The sequence below is a fragment of the Furipterus horrens genome, unplaced genomic scaffold (genome assembly GCF_987537825.1).
Source record: "Furipterus horrens unplaced genomic scaffold, mFurHor1.1.pri manual_scaffold_9, whole genome shotgun sequence".
In the NCBI taxonomy this organism is placed as follows: domain Eukaryota; kingdom Metazoa; phylum Chordata; class Mammalia; order Chiroptera; family Furipteridae; genus Furipterus; species Furipterus horrens.
The window spans coordinates 32,721,002-32,745,966 of record NW_028327179.1 but is presented as its reverse complement, the minus strand read 5'-3'; the positions used below and the strand labels follow the sequence as shown (position 1 = coordinate 32,745,966).

At 38.7% G+C, this 24,965-nt stretch overlaps 2 protein-coding genes across 6 annotated transcripts in view; one reads left to right on the top strand and one right to left on the bottom strand.

Moving 5' to 3' along the window:
• GATAD1 (GATA zinc finger domain containing 1) overlaps positions 1-14,894 on the top strand; it is a 484,957-nt gene extending 470,063 nt beyond the window's left edge. Inside the window, exons 7-9 of one of the 2 annotated variants that reach the window (XR_016513052.1) lie at positions 8,843-8,989; positions 11,557-11,710; positions 14,510-14,894. Coding sequence is in view for 1 of the 2 variants with exons in the window: in XM_090287242.1 (XP_090143368.1) it covers positions 8,843-8,909 (67 nt within the window). In the remaining variant the exon portion in view is untranslated. Of the gene's footprint in view, positions 1-8,842; positions 9,009-11,556; positions 11,711-14,509 lie in introns of those variants that run through there. The other variant, XM_090287242.1, reaches the window with a different exon arrangement.
• The window catches only part of PEX1 (peroxisomal biogenesis factor 1), a 53,084-nt gene continuing 35,145 nt past the window's right edge, over positions 7,027-24,965 (bottom strand). Inside the window, exons 17-25 of one of the 4 annotated variants that reach the window (XM_090287238.1) lie at positions 24,714-24,778; positions 21,651-21,793; positions 21,464-21,567; positions 20,267-20,443; positions 17,535-17,765; positions 16,345-16,542; positions 15,920-16,050; positions 12,514-12,625; positions 7,239-7,302 (exon numbers count right to left, since the gene is read on the bottom strand). In XM_090287238.1, the coding sequence (XP_090143364.1) occupies positions 7,297-7,302; positions 12,514-12,625; positions 15,920-16,050; positions 16,345-16,542; positions 17,535-17,765; positions 20,267-20,443; positions 21,464-21,567; positions 21,651-21,793; positions 24,714-24,778 (1,167 nt within the window). In that variant the 3' untranslated portion in view covers positions 7,239-7,296. Of the gene's footprint in view, positions 7,303-12,513; positions 12,626-15,919; positions 16,051-16,344; positions 16,543-17,534; positions 17,766-20,266; positions 20,444-21,463; positions 21,568-21,650; positions 21,794-24,713; positions 24,779-24,965 lie in introns of those variants that run through there. The other 3 variants (XM_090287239.1, XM_090287240.1, XM_090287241.1) reach the window with 3 other exon arrangements.

Here is a 24,965-nt window from a genome sequence, read left to right as displayed (position 1 = left end):
GCCCAGGTTTCCCTAGCAGAGCAGACTGCTGATCTTGTAAGAGGTTTTGGGAAGCTACACGTTCAGGAATAGGCAGACTTTGAGGGGTGTTAATGGGGTGATGTCATCCACAGTGCGGTCTTTTGGATGAGGTGGGTTTCAAGGGGGGTTCCTTTAAGCCAGTTTCCATGTCACTCAAAGACTGGTGAAATGACCCCACTAGTCTTTGAGCATCTTTTTTGCTTCCTAGTCCCAATAAGCTTTTGAAAAGGCTAGGGCTGGTTTCTGCTGCTTACAGTTAATACTCTGATGGGTGCAGAAATCAGTACGGAAAGTGGTTGCGGGCAGCACACTTTCAAGACAATAAGGAAGAATTTGGGACTAGTTGAGGCTGAGGGCAAGGAAAATGCAATCTGTGTGAAGGGACACGTACCTGGGAGTTAGCATGCAGTGCCAAAAGAACTGCCTCAGGGTCACAGGTTAGCCCCAGGAAGGAAGCGGCCCAGCCAAGGGGTTGCACTACGGAAGCCTGTGGAGCACAGGGGGCTTTCAAATAGGTAAGCTGACTACAGCGTTAGAGAGCTTAAAATAAAGAGGAAGGCAAGCTCAGATGTCTGTATTTTCAGCTCAAGGTATAGACTGGCAATTAGGGATTTGTATGACTGCTGTAAGCATCCCTTGTCTTTTGGAGCCAGGAAACGGAGCTGAAAATCAAGTGCAGAGTTTGATATCACAGTTGACTGGGTTGCACTGTCCACTGGGTTCACAGCCGTGGCAGATCTCTTATGGGATAGCTAAGGCATTGGTCGGGAAAGAGTGAGCCCTTGATAGTTGGGATGGGGACACATGGAGAAACTGGATCCCCATCCCTTTTGAATTTGTCTTGATAGTGGAACAGCCCCTATGTCGCTTGCTTGAAGACCCTGAAATGCCATTTGTGAGGGATCCATCCTGCAAAGGAAGTTGATTCATGCATTCCAGCCCACCTGCTGTCAGACCCCAGCAAGTGCCAGGGAGCGAAGGACTACAACATTTTGCTTTTTTTTCATCTGAAGAATATGTGTAGCGATATGTGTGGGGGTGCGAGGCTAAATAGATGTTAACCTAAAAATAAAAGGCCAGATTGAGAGACAATAAAATTTTATTTGAGATCCAAAAGAACAGCTATTACTTAAACCCCGATTCAGGAAGGGACCCCCAAAGTGTTATGATTAGGGGGCAAAGGCCAGGGGTGCTGATGAGAAGGGGAAAGGGAACAATGACATGAATATAAGAAAGGACTTTCTACAGGTGCAGATAAGCTAACATAGTGATGCTAATTCTAAAGAACATCTTTAATTTTCATTCCATAGTCAGGATGTCTGCTTCCCTGTTGGCTTTGTAAACAGTGTGGGATACTGTGCTGCCGTAGGCCCAGTCCGAAGGTCATTTTGCCCAGTTTTAACATTCCAGAGGTTTGAGGGGTAAGACCTGCAAGGCCATTACTCTGGGATGGCAGCTCTGTTTCCATTATAAAATGGCTCTGTTTATGTTATTTTTTAATTAGGAAAAACATAATTATTGGTCAAGTTTAATGTATTAATGCATCTTTTTATTAATGTACTTAAATTTTGATTCAGGGGCTGCATCAGCCTCAGGGATGTTCATGGTTGGGTAGCTGGGACTCAGACTTAGTGACTCACACTGAATTCAGGTGAGATGCCGGAAATATCTTGGTGTAATACAAAGAAAGGAAGCGCCTGAGAACTGTGACGATGGACAGATAAAACATAATGAGGCCAGAGACTGTAAGTCTCTGAACCATGGGATCATAGTTGTTAGAGCCTGAAGAGAAACTTAGAGAACTTAGTAGAAGGATATAACACTAGAGGGGAACAAAGGTGGGATTCAAGGAATATTCAGGGCTCCAGAGGTTTTATGCAAAAGGTTCTCCATTTATATTTGGGGGTCCACAATTTTATCAGCTTCTCTGATGACACTACTCTCTATTTTGCGGATGAGAAGTGCTGCGAGCTGAATTGTGTCCCTTCAAAACTTATAGGTTGGAGCTCTGACCCCTAGTATCTCAGAATGTGATAAGGCCTTTAAAGAGGTAATTAAGTTAAAATAAAGCTGTTAGGGTAGGCCCTACTTTAGTATGACTGATGTTCCTATAAATAGGGGAAATTTTGACACAAAAAAAGACACCAGGATGTGTGTGCTCAGAAGATGGCCAGATGAAGAGACAGCAAGAGAACAGCTGTCTGCGAGTGCTTCCAACATTTTTTCAATCAGTTTTCTGGTTATAACAACTTATATCTCTCTGCCTGAAATATATACAGGCATACCTCAGAGATATTGCTAGTTTGGTGCAATAAAGTGAGTTGTAATCTTTTTGCTGGTGGAGGACTTTGCCTTCACTTTATGAAAAAATACAACAGCTATGAAGTGCAATAAAGCAAAGCGTAATAAAACGAGGTATGCCTGTAGAGTGGATCGTTTTTTCCCGTTGCTCACTGGCTGATATATCTGAGCTTCTGAGCTGCAGTTTGGCAGACTTCTGGGACTAGAGAGAAAAACAATAGGTATCTAGGACCTGACAAGGATTTCACCCTGATAGGTAGGAGTTAATTAGAAATAAAACAGCTCTCACATGCACCACAGCTTGACTTCCAGTCCTCCGGGTAGACCAAAAACCTCATCTTGAAATTAGATGAAAGGTCCTGGACTACTTAAGCCCCCTAGGCTTCTTAAATTAATCAGTTTTGGAAAACTCTTCATCTTATATTCTCAAATGTTGCTTTTGCTTCTCTTCCACGAATAGTAACTAATTGTGTGTTACATCTTCTCACTGCTTATTTGACATCTCTTACCTGCTCCTCTGTATTTGCGATCCTTTTGTCCGTCCACACTTAATCGTGACAGAGTCTTTTAACCTAATTTTAAGATCAGTAATTCTTCATCTGTGTTTCATTTGGGATTAATAGCCGCCTTTTAATTCTTACTTTTTGCTATTCCTTTATTTTTCAATTCCATAATTTCTATTTTTATTTTTTAAATCTATGGTTACTTTTTAAGTCTCCAGTTTTTTGCTCAGTTTTTCAAAATTTGACCTCATCTGCACTTTTAAACCTGTATGCTCTCAATACCATGCTCAAAAAATATATATTAAAATTAATAAAACTACGAAGAGAAATAGGCAAATCTGCAATTACAGTGGGATATGATAAAGCATCTTTCTCAGTAATTGATAGAAGCAGATAAAACTTGTTAGTATTATAGATGATTTGAATAGCACAACTAATAACACTATGACCATATATATAACACTATACCCAGCAACTGCCCCTGGCTGGTTTGGCTCAGTGGATTGAGCGTCGGTCTGCGAGCTAAGTGTCGCTGGTTCGATCTTCCAGTCAGGGCACATCAGAGAAGGAAAACTCTGACTCCAAAAAACCTCCGATGCCTTGCGGCATACCTCTTCAGGGGAAAGGCTAAGGGAGTAAACCCCGACAGAAAATCTGGAGCCGGAGTCCCTAAGGCGGTTTGACGTTGTAGTCAACACCGGCAACTCCTGCGGCGCACCTGAACCCAAGCTGTATTGACTCCGTCTTTCCCTTGGACCCTTCAGCTGCGAAGAGAGGGGGGGTCTGCTGCATGGGCAAGAGCAGGCCCTTCATATCACCCTGCCCAGGCTCTGTAGCTTCGGCTTCACTGGGGGGGACACTCCAGTGTCATCGCGGGATGTCGATTCAGCATGGGAGGGGACAGATGCCGTGTCGCTCCCGGGTCGGACTGCGCGGCCATTCTCGGCGGTGCAGATAGACTCTTAGGAAGCTGCACCATCGTCTCTCGAGACGGACGGCTGCCGACGAATACAAAGAAAGAAATCCCACGACTTCGAGAGATAGGCAGGCTGAATGAATGCATTGTGTACAACTTACCAACTTACCCCCGCCCAGCTCTGTTCCCCAAGGTAGTGGGGATGTCAGAAAACACTCCTTTGAGAAGGACTTAAGAAATAAATTAGTGTTGCGCTGACTGATGTGGCTCAGTTGGTTGAGTGTTGTCCCACAAAGCGGAAGGTCACTGGTTCAATTCCTGGTTAGGGCACATGTGAGAGGCAAGCAGTCAGTGTTTCTCCCTCACATTGATGTTTCTCCCCTTCTTTCTCCCTCCCTTCCCTGCTCTCTAAAAAATTAAGTAAATATTAAGAAATAAATTGGTGTGTTTGTTAGGATTAATTCTGACTATAATAGGAATGGCACTCAGAGAAGTAAACAAGGGGTTTCTCTGTCTAGGGGTAGGACATCCAGGGCTAACACGTTAGCTTGGGGAACCCTGATCCTTCTGTTTTACAACTCTGCCATCAGTTGCCTGTGGTTTTCATTCTCATGTTTGAGAGATGGTTGCTGCATCTGCAGACATTGTGCCCTCATTCCAGGAAGTCCACCCCAGGGACTTCACCAACCTACACTCTTGTTCAGAACTATGTCACATAGCCATGCATGGCTACAGTGGAGATCATGTGACTCACTGATTCACTTTCCAGGGAGCATAGGAAGGCAAGGGAGGTGCTGGAATGGACGTTGAATGAGTCTGTCTGTAGAATCTGCAACAACTGGTGGGGATGCAAGTGGGAAATGTTGCAGTAGAAACGGGCTCTCTGATTTCAGTGGGGGTGGGTGGATCCTGGGTAGGAGAGGTTGAGTAGTTGCCACCTGAGAGGCCAGGTGTATGTGGCTTCCAGATTCAGCAGCAAAGCCAGAGCATTAATTACTGTGGTCTGACCTGTGGGGGTCTTTTGCTGCCTAATTGTGCAGTTCTTAAGACCAAAATAGATGATCCTACTTGATTTTTATAATCTAAAAGTCTCCATTAGTAAACAAAAGCCTGATCTGAGTTATTGCAATAGTTATGGCATCTGACACAATTCTCAGGTCTAGATCAGACCATGAATGAAGGAGAGGTCAGATGTCCAGGCAAAGGGTCCCTGGACAATATCATGAGTACTTGCTATGGGTCTTTCTTCTTCTGAGTCTCCCCAAGAGGACCCAAAGCCACTCAACCAGGCCATTTCCTGGGTGTCCTGAGAAATAGCCAGACGTTCTGGGGATTATCAGATACTGGTTCTGCACTAATGTTAGTTCCTGGACACCCAGAACTCCACTGTGACTACCCATCAGAGTGAAGGCATTACTGCTATACTTAGGGGATAACCCTAAAACCAGTGGAGATAGGCAGTCCTATATGAGCAGGTTTTCTGAGCAATGTGTCTTTTCTGTTCTGCTATTAGGTAGAGGTGTCTGATATAAAATATGCGCTGATTCCTAGACAGTGGCTAATGACTTAACCAGTGTATGAGATTTGGAAGGAGCATGACTGGAAAACTGGAAAACTGGTCTGGAGGGAAATATGGGGCCAGAGTTCTTGGGCTTGCTCAGAGATGGAGAGTGTGTCCTGTGTGAATGCTCAGCTAAAAGTCCTCTGTGCTTTTAACTGTCATGTGTGCTAGGTGACATCTCTGCAGATGCCAGTCAGCCTTCATCTCCAGCCACCACTGCCTATTTCATAGATCTGTGAACAGTGGCCACAGGGGCAGGGATGGGTGGGAATGTCTGTGTGTGGATTTCCATTCAGCAAGGCTGACCTGTCCATCTGTCTTGACAACCTACTTGTCAGCAGCAGTGACCAAACACGTAGATGCACTGGGGAGACCAGCCTGTGCCGAGTGGGAGGTTGAGTGTGTTCCTCTTTTCTCAGAGGAGGCAGCCATTTGTCCTCCCTGGAGGGGACACATCCTGGCACTGGCATTGCTTTGTCTGTCCTTCTAACTTCTGCCAATATCATCCTTCATGGACTTAATACACACTTTTGTTATGCTGTCCTATGATACTTGTTTCTGATCATGAAACTTTCTTTACAGTGAAGAGTAAGGTGGTGGGTTCCACTTGGAATTCATTGGACTTAAACACCCACCACCCTGAAACACCTGGCCTTTTGGGGAGACTTTTTGTGAGGTTGGGGTACTGTTCTGCAAGACGCAGTGCACTTAGTGTATGCTGTGACCCAGTGACCATGGCCTTAATCCCAGGACCTGGGAACCAAAGTGCAAAGGGGTATGTATGGCACTTCTGTTACCGAGTAGCAACCCCCAAATCCTTGCCTCTATTCTGTGATTCTGGGCTTCGTAGAGTTAGAGGTGATCAAAGGAGGAATGCTTCTCCAAGGGGGCACAGATGATGCCAGTGCCGGTGGTGATGTTGGCTGAGTGAAGACAGTGTTGCTGCTACACAGTGGGGGATGGAAGAAGTATGGGTGAAAATCTGGGGTAATATTGAATACTTAGGGAACCCTCTTATGGAAGACTTCTGTGACCTTAGGCAGGCCACCAGTGGCTCAGATGGGAATGAAGGACTAAGCCACTGGTGTGTTGGCTGGGTCTGGGAACATGTAATAAGTAATGGGAGACAGAAGTAAAAATTACCAGCCATCATGATTAGCTACAGAAAGGGAAGTGGTTGCTGCCTGTACATTTTTCTTTGCCGTCTCATGTTACAATACTTTTATGTATATTTTACCTAACTTTCTCCGTTCCCCCTACTGCATTACTATATATAGTTCGTGTTGATGGTGGCTGACTTTACAGTGTGGTTCAGAGAGTAAAGAACAGCGAGATAAAATCATGACGAAGCTGGGGGAGTAGTGGACACCATTCAAGATCCTGGTCTTAGAGCTGGATTTATATCTTAGGGGAATGGGATCTCACTTCTGGTCGATGGAATAATTAAATTTATTTGAATTTTGTATAAATTCCACATTTGCTGATATAAGAAAATTGGATTTGTAAATAATAGGATATTTTATTTCCAAAACAGTCAAGAAGTTGGTAAGCATAAAACTTGTCAAATGCAAGAAAGATGTTGAGTATGAAATTGTCAGTGAGTTCTAAGAAATGTATTTAATTATATTCTTTACTATCTTTTCTTCAAAGGAGAAAAAGATTATACTGGCCAGTATTATTTCATTAAGGGTTTAATATAGATTTATAGGAAATAAAATACAGAATCTGATATAAATATCCCAGTTTATTATACAGTATTACTATCAAGTAATCTTGACCATTACATAACCACAGGTTTACAAACCTGTGATTTTATAGCTTAAGTTAATTTATTAAATAAAAAAAAATTACAGACATCATTTTTACTGTTACAACATAGGGAAAAGTCAACAAGAAAAATAATCAGAAGTATATTTTATGCTAGAGTTACTTTCTGTCCAGGTCGAAACATTGTTCCACTCTGATTTTTTCTCTTCTTTGGATTTTGAAAGCTTTCATACCTAAAAAAAAAAAAAAAAGTGAGAGATATTTAATACATGTAAACAGTAAAATTACAAAAGACTGCATTATTTGCAAACAGAATTATATTTTAAGAAACAAGGAAAATAAGCTGGAAAAAAATGTTCATAAAGAAGGTTCTTACAAATATATTTTCAAAAGTTGAACATCCTACTAGAAAAAGGAGCAAAGGGGGTGAACAATTTAGAAAAGATAAAATACAAATGGCAATGATTAATATAAAAATAAAACCTTTAGCCCTGGGTGCTGTGGCACAGTGGACTGAGTGCCAGTCTGGGAACCAAAGGGTTGCCAGTTTGATTCCCCGTCAGATCACAAGCCTCAGTTGCAAGCCAGGCCCCCAGTTGGGGGTGCACAAGAAACAACCACACATTGATGTTTCTCTCCCTCTCTTTCTCCCTCCCTTACCGTCTCTCTAAAAATAAATAATAAAATCTTTAAAATATATATATATATAACCTTTATAGTTTTAATCAAAGAAATGTACATTTTAAAACAAGAGAATTTTTCTCCCACTGGTCAAGATCAGAGAAGTACTCTGATACTTATTAGACTGTGCTGAAAGAGGCACGGAAAGGGGCACTCAGGATATTGCTGTTGGAATATACGTTGGTATTTCTGGAAGGCAATATGGCAATAGATTTCAAAAGCCTTCAGAAATGTGAGTGCACTGTGATGCAACAATCCTACTTCTGTCCCAGCCAAATAATTAAGAATATGTGCAAACATTCAGCTCCAAGAATGTTAATTATCATATTGCTTATAAGTGGAAAGCTGCAAACAAATGTCCTACATTTGGATATGTGGGATAACCATATTATAAAATGTGTAAGAACAGTAGAGTAGTAACATATTTAAAATGTGAAAGAATGTTCAAGAGACAATGATGAATGAGAGGGTATGTGCAGCGACTTGTTTTAATAAACATCTGAACAAAAATACGCTCTGGGAGGCAAAAGGATTAAGGGAAATTCCTGTTTTCTTATTTTTCCTTCTCTTTGTTTTCTGATTTTTCTACAGTAAGTACATATCACTTATGTATGTTGAGGGGGAGCAGAATTTGACACCCTAAAATGTGCCACTTTGGCAGTTGGATCACTTTGAGCTGAAGAGAATCAAGACCCAGCAGACTCAGCAGCTTTCTACCTCTCCTTTAACTGCCCTGAAGAATTGAGACAGGGGGTCTGTACCAGAAAGAGCGCTATTACCAGAGGTTCACTTTTTTATCTGAAAGGCTTATCTGCATGACAGGGCAAATATCTGATTAGCACACCTCTTCTGCCCGTCTTCTTGCTGTGAACGGCCTCCTTCCTCTTCCTGATGCCCTGGCCCCAGTCCCTTTCCTTAACTCAGAAAAGAATGTAAGCTTCAGCTTGCCTGATGATCTTTTTAATAGTTTTATGGGGCTCCCGTAGGTAAAGATTAAATGTTTTTCTCCCGTTCAGCTGTCTTTTGTCAATTTACTCCAACCAGCCAAAGAACCCTGGAAGGGAATAAGGAAAATTTTTTCTACCTCTGCAGTCTGGCTGGTGCCCAACAAGAGCTCCCCAGTGGCTGCTGCAGCAAGACATGTGGGACCTCAGCTTAGAGCCAGCAGCGGAAAGGGAGACTGGGGGCCGCGTCAGTCTCCTAGGTCTCTGCCAGGAAGGACCAGTGGTGGCGAGAGTGGTGAGAGACCTTTTCCTTTTTCGAAATTCAGATGAGCAGGAAAAACTAGTTGTGTGTACTAGTTTCTTGGGTATAGTGACTGGTAAAGATTTGTTAGGAGTACTCATTTTCTAGTGATCTTTTCCTCCCAGAGGCGGTTGTTCTCTTTTGTGTCATTTGCCATAAGGAGGAGAATCATAGGGTTGGACTCAGGCGCAGGTCCTGTAAACCCGTGGTTCGAGCCAGCTTTACAGACGGGTATGTTCACAGATCTCAGTGGGCCGCATTTATTTAGGCAGACTTTGCTGTGGGTCCCCTACGTAACCAAATCAAATGAGGTTTTCTTCTCGTCTTACTCTGTGTCTTGAGAGCTTGGCTTTGTGACCAATGAGAACATTCTCTTGGGTCTCCATTAGCCAGAAGATGCAAGTATCGGTGTGTACCTGGTGGCCACCGAACAGACTCAAGGTCTGAGAACTGAGTAACTGGCAGCACTCTGTCTGATGTGCCAGGTCTCCGGGAGTTTTTCTTAAGGGGCCTTTGTCGCCTCAGCCTTCATTGTTTTATTAGTGCTGAACAAGTCCCATTCCAGCAGTGCCTGCTCAGGGCCACAGATTAGCGAGTCTGTGCTGGAGGTATCTCATGTTCTCATGGAAAACCAGAGACCATTTCCACTACACCATTTTTACCACCTATGACAACAAAGGTCTTTGGTTTCTTTGGCTAGTTCTGGGAGTAAATTTTCAATTACAGTTTACATTCAACACTATTTTGTATTAGTTTCAGGTGTACAGCATAGTGGTTAGACAATCATATATTTACAATTTTTCCAGTACCCACCTGGCAGCATACATAGTTATACAATATTATTGTCTCTATTCCCTGTGCCGTACTTGACATCCCTGAGACTATTCTGTAACTTCCAGTCTGCACTTCTCAATCCTTTCACCTTTTCCACCCAGCCCCCAACCCCTTTCCATCCGGCAGCGATCAGTCTATTCTCTGTATCTATGAGTCTGTTTCAATTTTGTTCTTTTATCTATCTATTGGATTGGCCAAAAAGTCCATTTAGTTTTTTCCATAAAATAAAAGACATTTTTCATTTTCACCAATAACTTTATTGGTGTGGATATTTTGAGTATGACAGCTATCTCCTGCTATTGGCTTCTAGTGTGGGTAGAGGCCAAGGGTGCTGCTAAACATCTTCCAATGCATAAGATGCCCCCTAGCAAATAATTATTTGGCCAAAATGTCAATAGCACCAAGAAATTTCGCAAACCATTTCTGACATGTTCAATCAGTCACAGCACCTTCTCCACACACTACACAAGTCTTCTTTTGCATTTGTTGTTTTTACCTTTCTTGAAATAATAAAGCACAATATACTGAAAATGTCGCGCTTTTTGCCATCTTCAATACTAAAATGGCTACACAAAAATTCACTAATTTTGATTTTTTTAAAAATGCATGCTGATATGACAGCTGTCACAATACAATCAACAAAATGACAGCTGCCACAATAACAAAATTGTTTCAAATGAAGTTCAAGACAACTAAGCACTACTAGAGCCATCATATGAAAAAAACTAAACAAACCTCTTGGCCAAAGAAAAATAAGCACTTATTAAATATTTCTAAACTCTCAGAAATATAACAGAAACTAACCCAAATGCTTTTAAAATTTATGTGATCCATAATAATCTTTGGTTAAAAAGTTAGTTTTAAGTTTGTTGGTTTATTTACAATAGGCATGTTTTCAGAGTTACCAGCATTTCATATAAGTAGGCATACAACCCTGGGTTTCTTAGTCAAGTAAGCTCATGTTATTATATTTGTTACTAAATTTCTTATAACGTGGAGGCAGGTATAGGGGGGGAAAATGGTGATGGACGGATCTAGAAGTAATACTAAACTTTCTTTTGGTTACATCTGTATGGATATTTGTTATTATGTGTTCCAGAAACTATATAAAATTTCTAAAAATCTGATACATGATGGTATCAGTCATAATTCCAAGTATCATCCTTAAAAATGTTGTGTGTCACAGAAATAACCAAATTGTCTCAACCGAATTATCATGAACTCGTCTCAGACCTTTAACCATGGCCATTTTTGTCATTCACAGACAGCTACTGTTTTACTTTGATGCTTTTGCAAAAGTTCTTCATCTCCAAGGAGACTCATGGAAAGGAGACTCTAACAAGTACAGGTTTCTGATAACTCTCAGATCATACCACTGAAGTGGGTATGAATCTTCAGACCTCTAATGGAGAAACTGATGGCTACATAAAACTGATAACAAAAGAACAAGATCAACAAGAATTAATTACATGGGATTTAATGAACTGATGAGGATGATTATCATTTTTATATACTTTTTTGTTTGAAACATGATTCTTTTATGTTTCCTTTCCAAATTTAAGGAAACGTTCTTTTAGGTTATCAGTAACTTGGTAAAATACACCTTCGTAAAGAAAGGTGAAACATTTTTTCTCCCTACCTGATCCCTCCAGAATTCAGAAACTCCTCCTAAATATTCTAATTTTCTTGACAATAAGTTTAATAAGAACCTTTTCTCCTTGTAACAGGACAACAGTGATGATACTTGGAAGTCTTGCACTGGAATGTCATAGTTGAGAATGCACATACAAGGAACTAAGGTTGACATTATGTAGCCAATAAAGCACCTTGGAAAACCAGCCTGTACACCTTTGCTTACAGGGTTACCAGTAGCCTTATCAGGTAAGTAAATAACATCACTTTTTAGCAGATGTGGAAACCTCAGGGTATCTTCGGGACCTCAAGAAGAGAGGAATAAACTCACACATATGCGTATATACTGCAAGCACACTCTGATGAGTCCCTGGCTTTGCATCCTAGCCTCAAGAGGCTTTTACAAGTTCAATCTGAGATTCCTTTTGAAAAGTTCCAGTAACGCAGATTTGGAAGAGCTGCCCTTATGTAAATTATCAGACCGAGGTTATTGAAACTAAACTAAATTTGCAAACTGATTAGTCTTAATGTGGTTATCTTTGATAAAAATGGGAGTGATGGATATACCTTTGTGGATATCAGATTCTAGTCCTGTTGTTTTTTTTAAGTATATTTTATTATGTTGTTACAGTAGTTCCAATTTCTTTTCCTTTTGCTCCCCTCCACCCAGCAACCTCCTTCCCTTCAGCAGTCCCATCCCCTTATTTCACCCTTTCCTATATTATTCTTAACTTCCCTGTCTATTTTGTACTAATCAGTTATGCTTCTTAATGCCTGCACCATTTATCCATTCCTCCCCTTTCCCCCTCCCGGCTGATAACCCTCCAAATGATCCCCATATCTATGATTCTGTTCCTATTCTGGTTTTCTTAGTTGGATTTTGTTTTTATTTTTTAGATTCATTTGTTGTTGATAGTTGTAAGTTTGTTGTCATTTTAATGTTCATAGTTTTGGTCTTCTTTTTCTTAAATAAATCCCTTTAACATTTCATATAATAATGACTTGGTGATGATTATCTCTTTTAGCTTTACCTTGTCTGGGAAGCACCTTACCTGCCCCTCCATTCTAAATGATAGCTTTGCTGGATAGAGTAGTCTTGGTTGTAGGTCCTTGCTTTCCATCACATTGAATACTTCTTGCCAGTCCCTTGTGCCTGCAGAGTTTCTTTTGAGAAATCAACGGACAGTCTTAGAGGCACCCCTTTGTAGGTAACTCTCTGCTTTCCTCTTGCTGCTTTTAAGATTCTCTCTTTATCTTGAACCTTTGGCATTTTAATGATGATGTGTCTTGGTGTGGTCCTCTTTGGGTCTAGCTTGTTTGGGACTCTCTCTGTTTCCTACACTTGTATGTCTATTTCCTTTGCAAATTTTGGGAAATTTTCCTTATTTTTTCACATAAGCTTTCAATTTCTTGCTCTTCCTCTTCTCCTTCTGGCACCTCTATGATTCAGATATTGACACGTTTAAAGTTGTCCCAGAGGTTCCCAAGCCTCTCCTAATTTTTTTCAATTCTTATTTCCTCATTCTGTACTGGTTGACTGTTTTATTTTTTTCCTTATGAACCAAATCATTGATTTGAACTCCGGTTTCCTTCCCTTCGGCATTGGTTTTGTGTGGGTTTTCCTTCGTTTCACTTAGCATAGCCTTCACTTCTTCACTTATGCGTTTGTCATACTCAAGCGTATCTGTCAAGCCTGTCAGCATTTTTATCACCAGTGTTTTGAATTCTGCACCTGTTAGGTTGGCTATCTCCTCGTCACTTATTTCTCCCACTGGAACCTTGATCCGTTCCCCCTTTTGGGCCATACTTCTCTGTCTCCTCATCTTGACAGGCTCCTGTGTTTGCCTCTGTGTCTTAGGTAAGCTGTTGCTCCTGTTACGTTGTAAGGAGAGGAGCTTTAGGTATTTGTCAGTACAGGGAGACCTGTTTCACCATGCTATGGCGTTGTGTGTGTAGGAGGGGTCTGAGAGGGAACAATTCCACCAGCTCAGCACTTGCCCTTTTTCCAGGCACCTCTCCCACCTGCGTATGGGACTGGTGCCTCTCTAGCTATTTCCCTGGCCATCGTTCCCAGAGTGGGTTGATCTGCAGACGTTCTAGGACTGTGGGGGCCCTTCAAATAAGCAGACTCTGCTGAGAGACTGGCAGTTTCTTCCTCCACCCCAACCCCCACTGGTTTGCAGTCAGAAGCAATGAAGCTCTTATTTTCCCCGGTGCCGGGAACACTCCCCCCAGGTGTCCCTCCTGACTTTTTTAAAACATGTGGCTGCACTTTCTGCTGGCCTGCCGCTGCCGCATCTGCTGCCACCACACTGTGTCCTGTCCACCCCTCCTACCTGTCTGGATGAGTATTTCTTCTTTATATCTTTATTTGTTGTACTTCCATGCATTTTGATTTTCTGGAACTTCTGGTTGTCTCTAGTTTTGAGGTAGTTGTGTTCCTTCTTATTTGTGGAGGGAGATGCCATCTTGGCTGGAAGTCTAATTGTTTTTGATGTTTTGTTTTCTACCTGTAAACTGGACTGGTTCCTGGATTCTTTTCCTTTCTTCTAGTATTTGGATACAACTCTCCAAATTAACATTTCTAAATTATCCCACTCTTTTGACTTGGAAACACTATAAACAATAACTGCCCTTTTAGGCCCTGGGTGGATCTCTCAGTTGCTTAGAGCATTGTCTGGATGTGCCAAGAATTAACTAATGAATGCATAGATAAGTAGAACAGCAAATCGATTTCTCTCTCTCAAATCAATAAAAATAAAACATTTCAAAAACTGCCCTTTTACTGAATCTCTGAAAACTGAATGTAAACAACTTGATAAAACTTTCCACAAATCACAACAGCTATGCATGGACAATCTTTGTGCCTGTTGCTGTGTGGGCTGCTCAGAAAGTTTACCTGAACACCCACAGACATCATCAGAGGTGTTCTACCTGCAGAAAATGCTTTCATCGGACATCAGAAATCTCACCTGGTGGCCCTCAGAACTCAGGCTGGGTTTATGGTTTGCTCTAATCATTAACTTTGTTTTTCTTTTGTTCCTATAGAAGGACCTGATTGCCTGCACAACACAGGCCTAACTTTAAGAGACCCGTATCACTGCCTCCTGCAATGACACACAACTGTTTAACGAAACTGACCTATTCTCAGGACTAACAGCATGGTTCAGTGAGATGGAACAATCTACCAACTCAACTTGTGGACTATCAACCTTCTTGGGGAAGTGTCAGATGTGAGACTGAAAGGAGTAGAATCTGCCCCCACAACATGTGCTGCTTTGGCAAGTGGATCATTTTGAGCTGAGGGGAATCAAGACCCAGCACACTCAAGAGAAGCCTTTTACCTCGCCCTTAAGTGTCTAGCATTTAGATAGGGGGCCTATTACCAGAGAGCTATGAGTAGAGGTAACTTTTTTAAAAAATTGATTTTAGAGAGAGAAGAAGGGAGAGAGAGAGAAACATCAAGAGAAACATCAATTCTTTGTTGTTGCTGTTGTTCCATTTATTTACGCATTCATTGGTTCATTCTTGTATGTGCTCTGACCAGGGATCTAAACCACAGCCTTGGCACATCGGGATGATGCGCTAACCAATGGAGCCACCTGGCCAGGTAACTTTTTTTATCTGAAAGACTTACCTGCATGGCAGCACAAACATCTGATTGCCACACAGCTGCTCTTCTCACCTTCCTTTCCTTTTAAATCCCTGGCCTTTACCCCTTTCCTGAGCTCAAACAGTTGATGATTATAGATCAATACTATCTTAACTGCCTTTGCATCTCTTATTTTTGTAGGGTTCCCAGGAGTGTACAATTAAATTTTTCTGTCAATCTGTGTTATGTTAATTATTGGATCAGCCAAAAAACCGAGAAGAAAAAAAGAAAATATTACTGCCCTTATAATGTACATGCATATAAAGACTCCAAAGAAAGAGTTGTAACTTCTAAATAACAGGAAAAATCATTTCTTGAATTGGTCCCTTGTCTATGGGTCTCAGACTAAGTCACTACAGATACAATTGCAAGAAGCCTGTAAATCCAAATGTGTACAATTAAGTAAACTTGGATGTATTAAGTGAGTAAACCTGGATGTATTGGACTATTTTTGAGATTAATAAAATACAAATTATACTGAAAGTGAAACAGGTATATTTTTCCTAACATTTTTGCAAACTATATATTGGAATTATTTTGAGCTTTTAATTTTCCTTTTATTTCTTCAAAGCTTTTAAAATTAAATCTTTAATTCAAATAAAATCAAATGAATTGGTTAATGAAAATTCATTTTTGACTTCTATACTCCTTGAGTTTTGGGGTGTTTAAATGCACAGCTACCAAACAAATTTCTAAATTGGTTTTTAAATATTCAAAATATAATTTTAAATAAGAACTTTAAAAGTTTGAGTGAATAGCTGTCACCTCTAATAATATATACTTATGAATCAGAATCTGTTACTTACAGTTCAGCAAAATTCTTCCAGTCATCCTCACTAATGGACGGCCTTGTGTGGCTGAGTGCAGTCATTAAATGAGACTGACTAATGGCCGGACTGGTTTTGATTGGCCCTGGTTGGTTAAGGGAGTCATCCTCCTGAAGTAAAAAAAAAAAATGACAAAAAGTTAACTTAGGAACATGATTAAAAAGCAGCAGTTGAAATGTTATCTCTTTTTGTTAGTTTTTTCAGGAGACTATGCATTCCCTTTCTAGTAAGGTTACTAAAACTTGTTTGAAAGCAGGAAGCGCATAATTTGATCAATGCGTTTCAGTCCCTTATTTATAAATATAGCTCATTTACAAATCAAGTAAATATACATATATCAAAAAAGGAAACAGTTTTTAGAAAGATGTTACAATTATAATGATGAGGGGAGAGAAAAGCCATACTCCACTTTGGCTCCGGTATCTGCTTTTGATGATATTGATATCTGCTCTTAGTTGATCTCTCTGTTCCTGTGTAAGTTCTTGGTAACCTTCCTGTGAAGCTGTTCTGAACATTGGAGGCTGTGAAAATAGTTGCTCTTTCCCAGGAACTCCAGGGAAATCCTGAGTCATGGAGCTTGGTGCAGACAGGCAGTGTGAGCTCTGCAGGGTTAGGTAAAATAATGAGAGAAGAAAGGAAAAAGAGGGAGACAAGAAAAGTATGTGTTTATCAAAGATAAAATTAAAAAATTTAAGCACTAAAACCTTAACATGGATAAGCTTATATTTTAATTAACTGAAATTAAGCAAATTGCTCATAAGTATAAAGTTCATTTATATCTATGTTGTTGGACCACCATAGAGTGAAAACTGTGGCAGCACAAGGTTCTTTCAATGCTTTGTTATTAAATACATCACATTAACACCGTAGGGACAAATTCCAAATAAGTCTTAGTCTCAGTTTTCAACAAATATAAGCTTCTAGGACATTTCTACATAGAATTTAAGAAAAGGAAGACAGAATTAAAGACTAGAATTAAAACAATAGCTTACTATTCTTGGGAATAAAAATCGGTCACTTTTATATTTTTCAAAACCTGAATAAGGCAAATTTACAAAAACCAAGAAAAATAACATTTCTATATATATTTATGTGTATGCCAATAAAGTAACATCCCCAAAAAATGAACAGTGGTTCACTATGTGTTGAATGCTACTTTAACTTAAAAAAATAGTGATATTGCCCATATTTAATCTAAACATTTTCCCTGTTGAAACATTATTACTTATAACATTTTTACCGTGCTTAAAACTTTTCACCAAAACTGTTACAAACAGATACCATTTTGTTGTCAAATTTTTGACATTATTTTATCAAATTCCTCATTATACTCAAATGTTCTAATAATAGAATTTAAGATTAATATAAAATGGATCTGCTACTAAAGATGTATGAGAACCACTGATGGAGATAAACCTGAAAGAAAACCAGCTGGCTACTTGGCTCCCCCTAGCGGCCAGCTCTGTTTTATAATTCAGACCAAGGAAGAAAATGACTATAGTGTAAGGAAAACAAGACTAGTTTACTGAAGAACCGACCAACGTGGGGCTGGCTAGGAGACAACTCACTGTCGAATGACAACTGTACAGCATACCATATCAGAAGAGGTTCCATTCCCAAGTTCTGATTCATAAGAACTCCCAAAGTAGAGCCGGTACATGTTGAATTTTGACTCATCTGGAAGCACCTCAGACATCTCTAGAGAAACCAGGGACTGCTCTAAGCCACACTCTGCATCTCCAGCTGAGTCGTCAGAGCCACTGCTGTGGTTAAGAAAAACCATTGAAGACAGACTTAGGTCACTGTCGGAACTGGAACTCCCATCCTAAAGCACACAAAAAGGACAACCGGGTGTAAAGATCTAAATAATCCACAACTCAGAAATAACACAAAACATTCTAATAGCACAAGGAAAGTTGAGGCGTTTAAAAAACAAAAAACCTCTTATTCTCTAATGGTTCTGAAGACATAATAAAATTTTAACTATCAAAATTTTTTAAAAAACAAGATAAACTGTATAGATAATGTGCTAACGATCTCTCCCAAAATTCTGTAACGAACCTAGGAGTCAGACTTCTGGTTTTATTTTTATGCCTGTCTTTCAATTCATATTTTTCTATTCTGAAATGATGAATCAACCATGTTATAGAGTACTTTACAGTTACAAATCTTTTCTGGTAATAACTTCAATGGCTAGCCAAAATTAACAGCAAAAACTTGGTAGTATCTGATTTAGGGACGTCAGGCCCTGCAAGAATCTCCAATAAAATGTATGGAAGAGGGGTACCCAGGAAAATCCTTCCAAGAAAATGTATGGCAGAGTCCATAATATAGCAGAGTTCAAATTATCTGTTGTAAAAATGAAAATCAAAACACTATCCTTAGAGGAAAGGCTGATTCTAAGGCTGGGGTACAGAAAATAATATAAGATAAACCTAGAACAACTTGTTGTATCAAGAAGTAAGGAAGTGACCAAAAAGGTCAGTGCAAAAGTAATGTCCGACTTTTTTAAAGGAAAGTTTTAGATAGTATTTATTAAATTAGTGCCTCTTCTTATAATTTTTTGATGTCACAGTGACTAATTTATACCTTACTTTTTCAGATTATCGAAGTATTGTTCATAATTGTCCACAATATTTGCACCCATGTTTGTCCCATCTAAAGACTGCATTAGAAATGTTTTACTCTATGAGTTTCATAAAGGTGCCGATGCAAGTATAGCAACAGTCTCTTCAGAGCGCTTACGGGGACCATGCAGTGACTGAAAGTTGCAGGAGGTGGTTTTCCCGTTTCCGAAGTGGGGATTTCAGTTTGAAAAACGAGTCAAAAGAGGGTTGTCAAAAAACACTTGATTCCAGAGTGTTGGAAGCTGTTGTCACAGAAAACCCTACCATTACCTCTAGGGAACTTGCAGAACAATTTAACGTAGCCCATACAACCACGCTAAGCCAACTGAAAAGGATCAGAAAGGTTTCAGTAGTTGGAAAATGGGTCCCACACCAACTGTCTCCAGAGAATCTGTAACAGTGTGTTGCTTGTTGTGAATCACTGCTTTCGCGACACCTTCCGGCACCATTTTTAGGTAGGCTTGTTACAGGTGCTGAGAAGTGGATCCTTTACCATAATGTTAAATACCGCCTATTGTGGATCAGTTGAGGAGGAAGAAGAGTTCAACAACCAAGAGGACGACTTCATCCGAAGAAGATCATGTTGAGTGTTTGGTGGGATATGGAAGGAATTGTCCATTACGAACTGTTAGACAACAATCGATTACTGCTAATGTTTACTGTGAACGACTTCATTGCTTGAAAACAGCTTTGAATAAAAGTGACCCTCCTTAGTCAACAGAAAGGGTGTCATCTTCCATCACGATAATGCTTGTCCTCACACAGCTCAACTCACCAAAAATTCTTGAAATAGCTTGGTTGGGAGGTATTGCTTCATTCTCCATATTCTCCTGACCTTGCTCCTTCTGATTATCACTTGTTTCAGGGACTACAGAACCATTTGGTCTTAGGTTGACATCAAGAGAAGAGGTTGAAAATGAGTTGGATTCATATTTTGCTTCAAAACCTAAAGGATTTTACAAGCGTGGCATTTATAAGCTAGTTGACAGATGGAATGAGGTTCTAGAAAGCAAATGAGGTTATGTTAATGAATAAATATTTTCATACTCCTGGGCTTTTTCATTTTTAAAATAGACCTTGAAATCGGACATTATTTTTGCACCAACCTTGTATCAGAAGGACACAGAAGGCATCCAAAAGCAACTTCTATTGACCAGATATTGAGCTTCAAAATAGTTATATTTTAAAATTAAAGTATAAAATATTTTTCTGTGTATATTATCTAATTCATGATATCCCAATTTAAATATCCTTCCATGCACCAACATACTTGCCAATAGTTAGATAATGTCAAAAAGACACCAGCCCTGGCTGGTGTAGCTCAGTGGACTGAGTGTAGGCTGGCGAACCAAAGGGTAGTCAGTTCTGTTCCCAGTCAGGGCACACGAACCAGGTCCTCAGATGTGGGCATACAAGAGGCAACCCACATTGGTATTTCTCTCCCTCTCTCCCTCCCTTCCTTCTCCTCTCTCTAAAATAAATAAATAAAGCCTAAAAAAAAAAGACACCAAACTCTTCATAATTACAAAGTTTCTGCAAAGCCAATATTCCAACTAGGGAACATTTGACTAAAGGTAAATTTCTATATAGTTTTACCAAAGTTGTTAAAAAACAGGATTTTTTCAAGGTTGAGCTTCGGACATTGACTTTGCTTATTGCTCATAAAACACCTTAGTAACAATCCCCTCATAGAACTTACTGGGATCCCACAGGACAGCAGCCTGCCATGTAAGGCCTCTAACTGGGCATTGTAAAGCAAAGCTTTCAGATCAGCTCCCGTGAAGGAGTCAGTTACTGAGGCCACATGCTGAAGGTCCACGTCATCCGCCAGAGGTAGAGAGTCACTGAGAATGTTCAAAATTTCAAGACGTGACACCTGAAGGGAGAAAAACTAACTGATTTGACCAATAAAACATAAAATTAACCCTGGCTGCTGTGGCTCAGTGGATTGAGCGTCGGCCTGCGAACGAAGTGTCGCTGGTTTGATTCCCAGTCAGGGCACATGACTAGGTTGCACGTCAGGTCCCCAGTTGGGGGCGTGAATGAGAGGCAACCACACAGTGATGTTTCCCTCTCTTCCTCCTTTCCCCTCTCTCTAAAAATAAATAAATAATTAATTTAAAAAAAACCCATAAAATATTACTTTAAACTGTGTATCTTGAGATTTTTTAGAAATTAATTTTACATATCTTACAAGTTTTACAAGTTGAAAAAATGTACCACCAGTCTACCATCTATCCTCCTTGGGACTTTTTCCCCTAACAGAAGGAACACAGGCAAGAAAATGAATGAAAATCAACATCTTAACTGTTCAGTGTAAATAATTTCTTATTCAGACAGTGCTTATTTTCTAGATTTGGACAAATGTGCTGAGTGTTTCAAAAGGAAAATTAAAGTAACTTAAATAATAGCTACATGTGACATATATTTAGGTATTTTATACCTTTGACTTATTTATTCTCTAGTTTCTAAATTTTGGAACAAGAGTTAGAACAACACAGGACTAAGAACAGTTAAAATTCATATCTCTACGTAACCTGCTTACGTGCCTACAAGTCCTAGGCTTGATTCTGTATCCGTCTTGTTGGAATAATGAAGTATGGGATCTTTAAAACCAGGGAATGTGGACATGCAATACTTGAAGTTTCCTTCCTTTTTTTCCCCAACTGGCCAACACTGAAAGATCATAAAGTTTTCAGATTTGCATGGAAATGGCTGAGCCAAAGAGAGGCTCTCTATCTAACTCAGAATCTTTTCATGCTGTAAGCAAACAGTGACTAAAATCTGCCTAAAGCTGGTCTTCCAGGGATGACTGCTATTACCTGGCAGAAGCAAAGTTCACAAGGAAAGGCTGTAGCATTTGTTCGGTTTTGGACTCTAAACAGGAAACTGTTACCTGATCAGGAGGAGGACAGTATACACATTTATCTAGTCGGCCAGGCCTAAGCAGGGCAGGGTCAATCAAGTCAGGGCGACTAGTAGCAGCCAACACATAAACACCTGGGGGTGAAAAATAAAAATTGTTTACTAAACGCTGGAGAGATTTTGTTATAACAAAATATTTCAGTATTTACAATTATTACCCTGTAAGCCTTCTACTCCATCCAACTGAGTCAGCAACTGATTAACGACGCGGTCTGTGACTCCAGTATTATCATGGCCTCGGCGAGGAGCAATGGATTCAAATTCATCGAAGAAAAGAATGCAGGGCTTTGCAGCCTGTGCTCTGGGAAAAACAAACAGTATTTCACAGTTGAATAGGGCTTCAGAGTTTGCAAAGTAATTTTATATACATATGCACACATGTTATGTATTTATTTAAATCTTTACAACAAATTCTTGAACAAGGAAAGGCATATGTAATTTTTCTAGTTTTCAGTAAACTGGGTCTTAGAGAGGTCAAGGTGTTTGCCTAAAACTGAGGTCTTCTGGACAGGGACTAAACAAAAACCAGAGTCTTATTCAGTAAGTGAAATGCTTCTTTGATTCTTAATATAAGTAAACATTTTTATATGCCTACTGGCCACCTTTATTTCTTCTGCAAAATGCCTTTTCATGTTTTCTTGCCCATTTAAAAGTTGGCAAGCTCACTATTTTCTATTGTTTTCCAAGAACTCTATAAAAAGCTGATTATAAAAAAAGACTCAACAAGTATCTTATTAATCCTACGAAGGTTGCATGTATCCAAGAGATACTTCCATTACTTATATGGGCTGAAATGCAAAAACAAAAAAACACAGCAAATTTGCACTTATATTTATATAATAAAATACACAATTTTTTATTTTCAGTTACAATGTAAACACTATTAAATAAATATAAACAGAAATATGGATATTACTAAAAAATTAACCAAGAAAATGTCTTTAACATTAATCAATCAGAATCTTCAATAGTTGGCTTTGCAAAACATTTGTAACAGTCATCACAAACAATATTGCTATGCTCAAGACATAAATACTTTTCACAACATTTGCAATAATATTTTGATAAGCAACGTGAGTAGCAGTCACTGGAGTTTTTCAACATATCTAGGATTATTGATTCAATACATCTTTTCCAGCCATTTTCAATGGTAAATGAAAAGAAAAAAACAAAACACAACAGTGACTTTGAAGATGAGGAAAACAAACAACTACACCAACACTGACTTCAGAGTTCGTGGTATCTCTCAGATAGAAATTACTATAGAATATCATACACCTTTAAGAGAGACGTGTTATAGCCAAACTGACTGCTCAAATGTTATGGCTTAACATTAGTCACATACAAACATGTAGCTAGTCATGACCTTGAGCCTATGCACCTGATATATGTAACAATATTTAAGAAAAGAGTTTCTATCTCTCAGATCAGTCATGACCTCTGCAGGGTTAAAGGAATGACAAATAAGATAAATCTTCTGGGGCCAACAAAAGACTGAATGATCTGCTCATTGAATGACTGTCAAAACTCTCCCAGAAAACCAACTGGGTCTAATATTTGATTTGTGTAAAGATTTTTAACAAGTGACTCAATTTTTTCTGATAGTTATAGAACTATTCGGATTTTGTTTCTTCTTTCTGCGATTTTGGTCAATTATATTTTTGTCTATGTCACCTATTTCAAAGGTATTATTATTATATGTAATAATATATAGTATTATTATATATTATTCCATAACTTTCCCTTATTATCTTTTACATTTCTGGTATATCATGTCCCTCCTTTATGCCTAATAACATAGTTTATTCATACTCGCTTTCTTATCAGTTTTCCTAGAGATCTATCAATTATACCAGGCTTTCAAAAAATATTTGGGTTTGTGAATTTCCTATTGAACTTTTTTCTGTTTCATTAATTTTTGCTCTTACCTTTATTATTTCCTTTTAATTTTAGTTTATACCTATACTTTCCTAATTTCATGAAATGGATACCAGTAGGTATATATATATATTTTTTGTAAGAATTTAAGGCTATACATTTTCCTTGAAGTTGTGCAGCATCTTATAATTTTAATAAATAGTATTTTCATTTTAATAGTATTTTCTATTTCCTCTTTAAACCATAAATTATTTAGAAGAGCTTATTTTTAATATCTAAATGAGTGGGAGGGGATTATCCTTTTATTTTAACTTGTATTTTCAGAAAATATAATTGGTATGATACTTTCTTTGAAACATACGGCAATTGCTATTCATGGACTAGCATATGGCCAGTTTTTAAATATGTTCCATGTGTGCTTGAAAAGAATGCATATTCTCCAGTTGTTGGGTACATGTTCTAAATATGCTTAGATCAATATTGTTGAATATAGCTTAAATTTTCTAAATTTTTATTATTTTTAAAACCTCAACCTAACTACTGAGACCTGTGTTAAAATAGTACTGTGAGGGTGGATTTGTCAATTTCTCCTTGCATTTCTGTCAATTTGTACCTTAAATATTTTGAAGTTATAGTATTAGATGCAAACAATTTTAGAATTGTACTATCTTCCTGGTAAATTGACCCTTTTGTCAATATGCGGTGACTGTCTTTATTTATAATAATGCTTTCATGATAATGTTCCATTTCTTAAATTGGGTGGTGGATATACAAGACTTTATTTTATTATGTTTCTTCAAAATGTATATGTATATTACATATATTCTCCTAATGCCTTATTTTATAATACATTTTAGAAGAATGAATCAAAGTAGCCTTTTAATTTGAAAACTCCCTGTAATCTGATTACATTTAAATAATTATTTTGATTCTTAAGTAGTAGCTCATTTGTATGTATTTTATATAAATGCAGCAATAGCTATCCTCTATTTTAATTAAGTTGCCCACATGGAATCTTAATTTAAAAAAAGAGATAAACCAGTGATTATCTGGCTTATATAAGGATCTACATTGAGATTCCTTTGAATAACCACTTATGATTCCACTTTCAGCATTTCAAGAATATTTCTATTGTAAACATAAAACCAAATAATTTCCAAAACTTAATACTGAAAATGTTTTATATTTAAGTGGTATTTAGTGAAACAGAATCTTTGTTCTTCACATAAATCACAGGTCTCAAACATCAGTTCTAAAAAAACAAAAAACAACTGAAGACCAAAAAGCATCGACTGATAAATATCAATAATCAGTTACTTAAAAAACACTCATGTGGAACCAACCTAATAAAAATATCCCGAACAGCTTGTTCACTTGCTCCAATATATTTGCTGAGTAACTCCGGCCCCTATTAGATAAAATAAAAATAAATTAAAATAAAATTATTTAAAAACAAAATATAATTTTTATGACTAAGTCTAAATGCAGTCATAAAAATTTTTAATGATTAAATAAATGTGTCAAACACATTTAAAATTACGTGGCTGGAATAAATATCATACCACAAGTTCTACACCTGGTGTTTCATCTGCCGA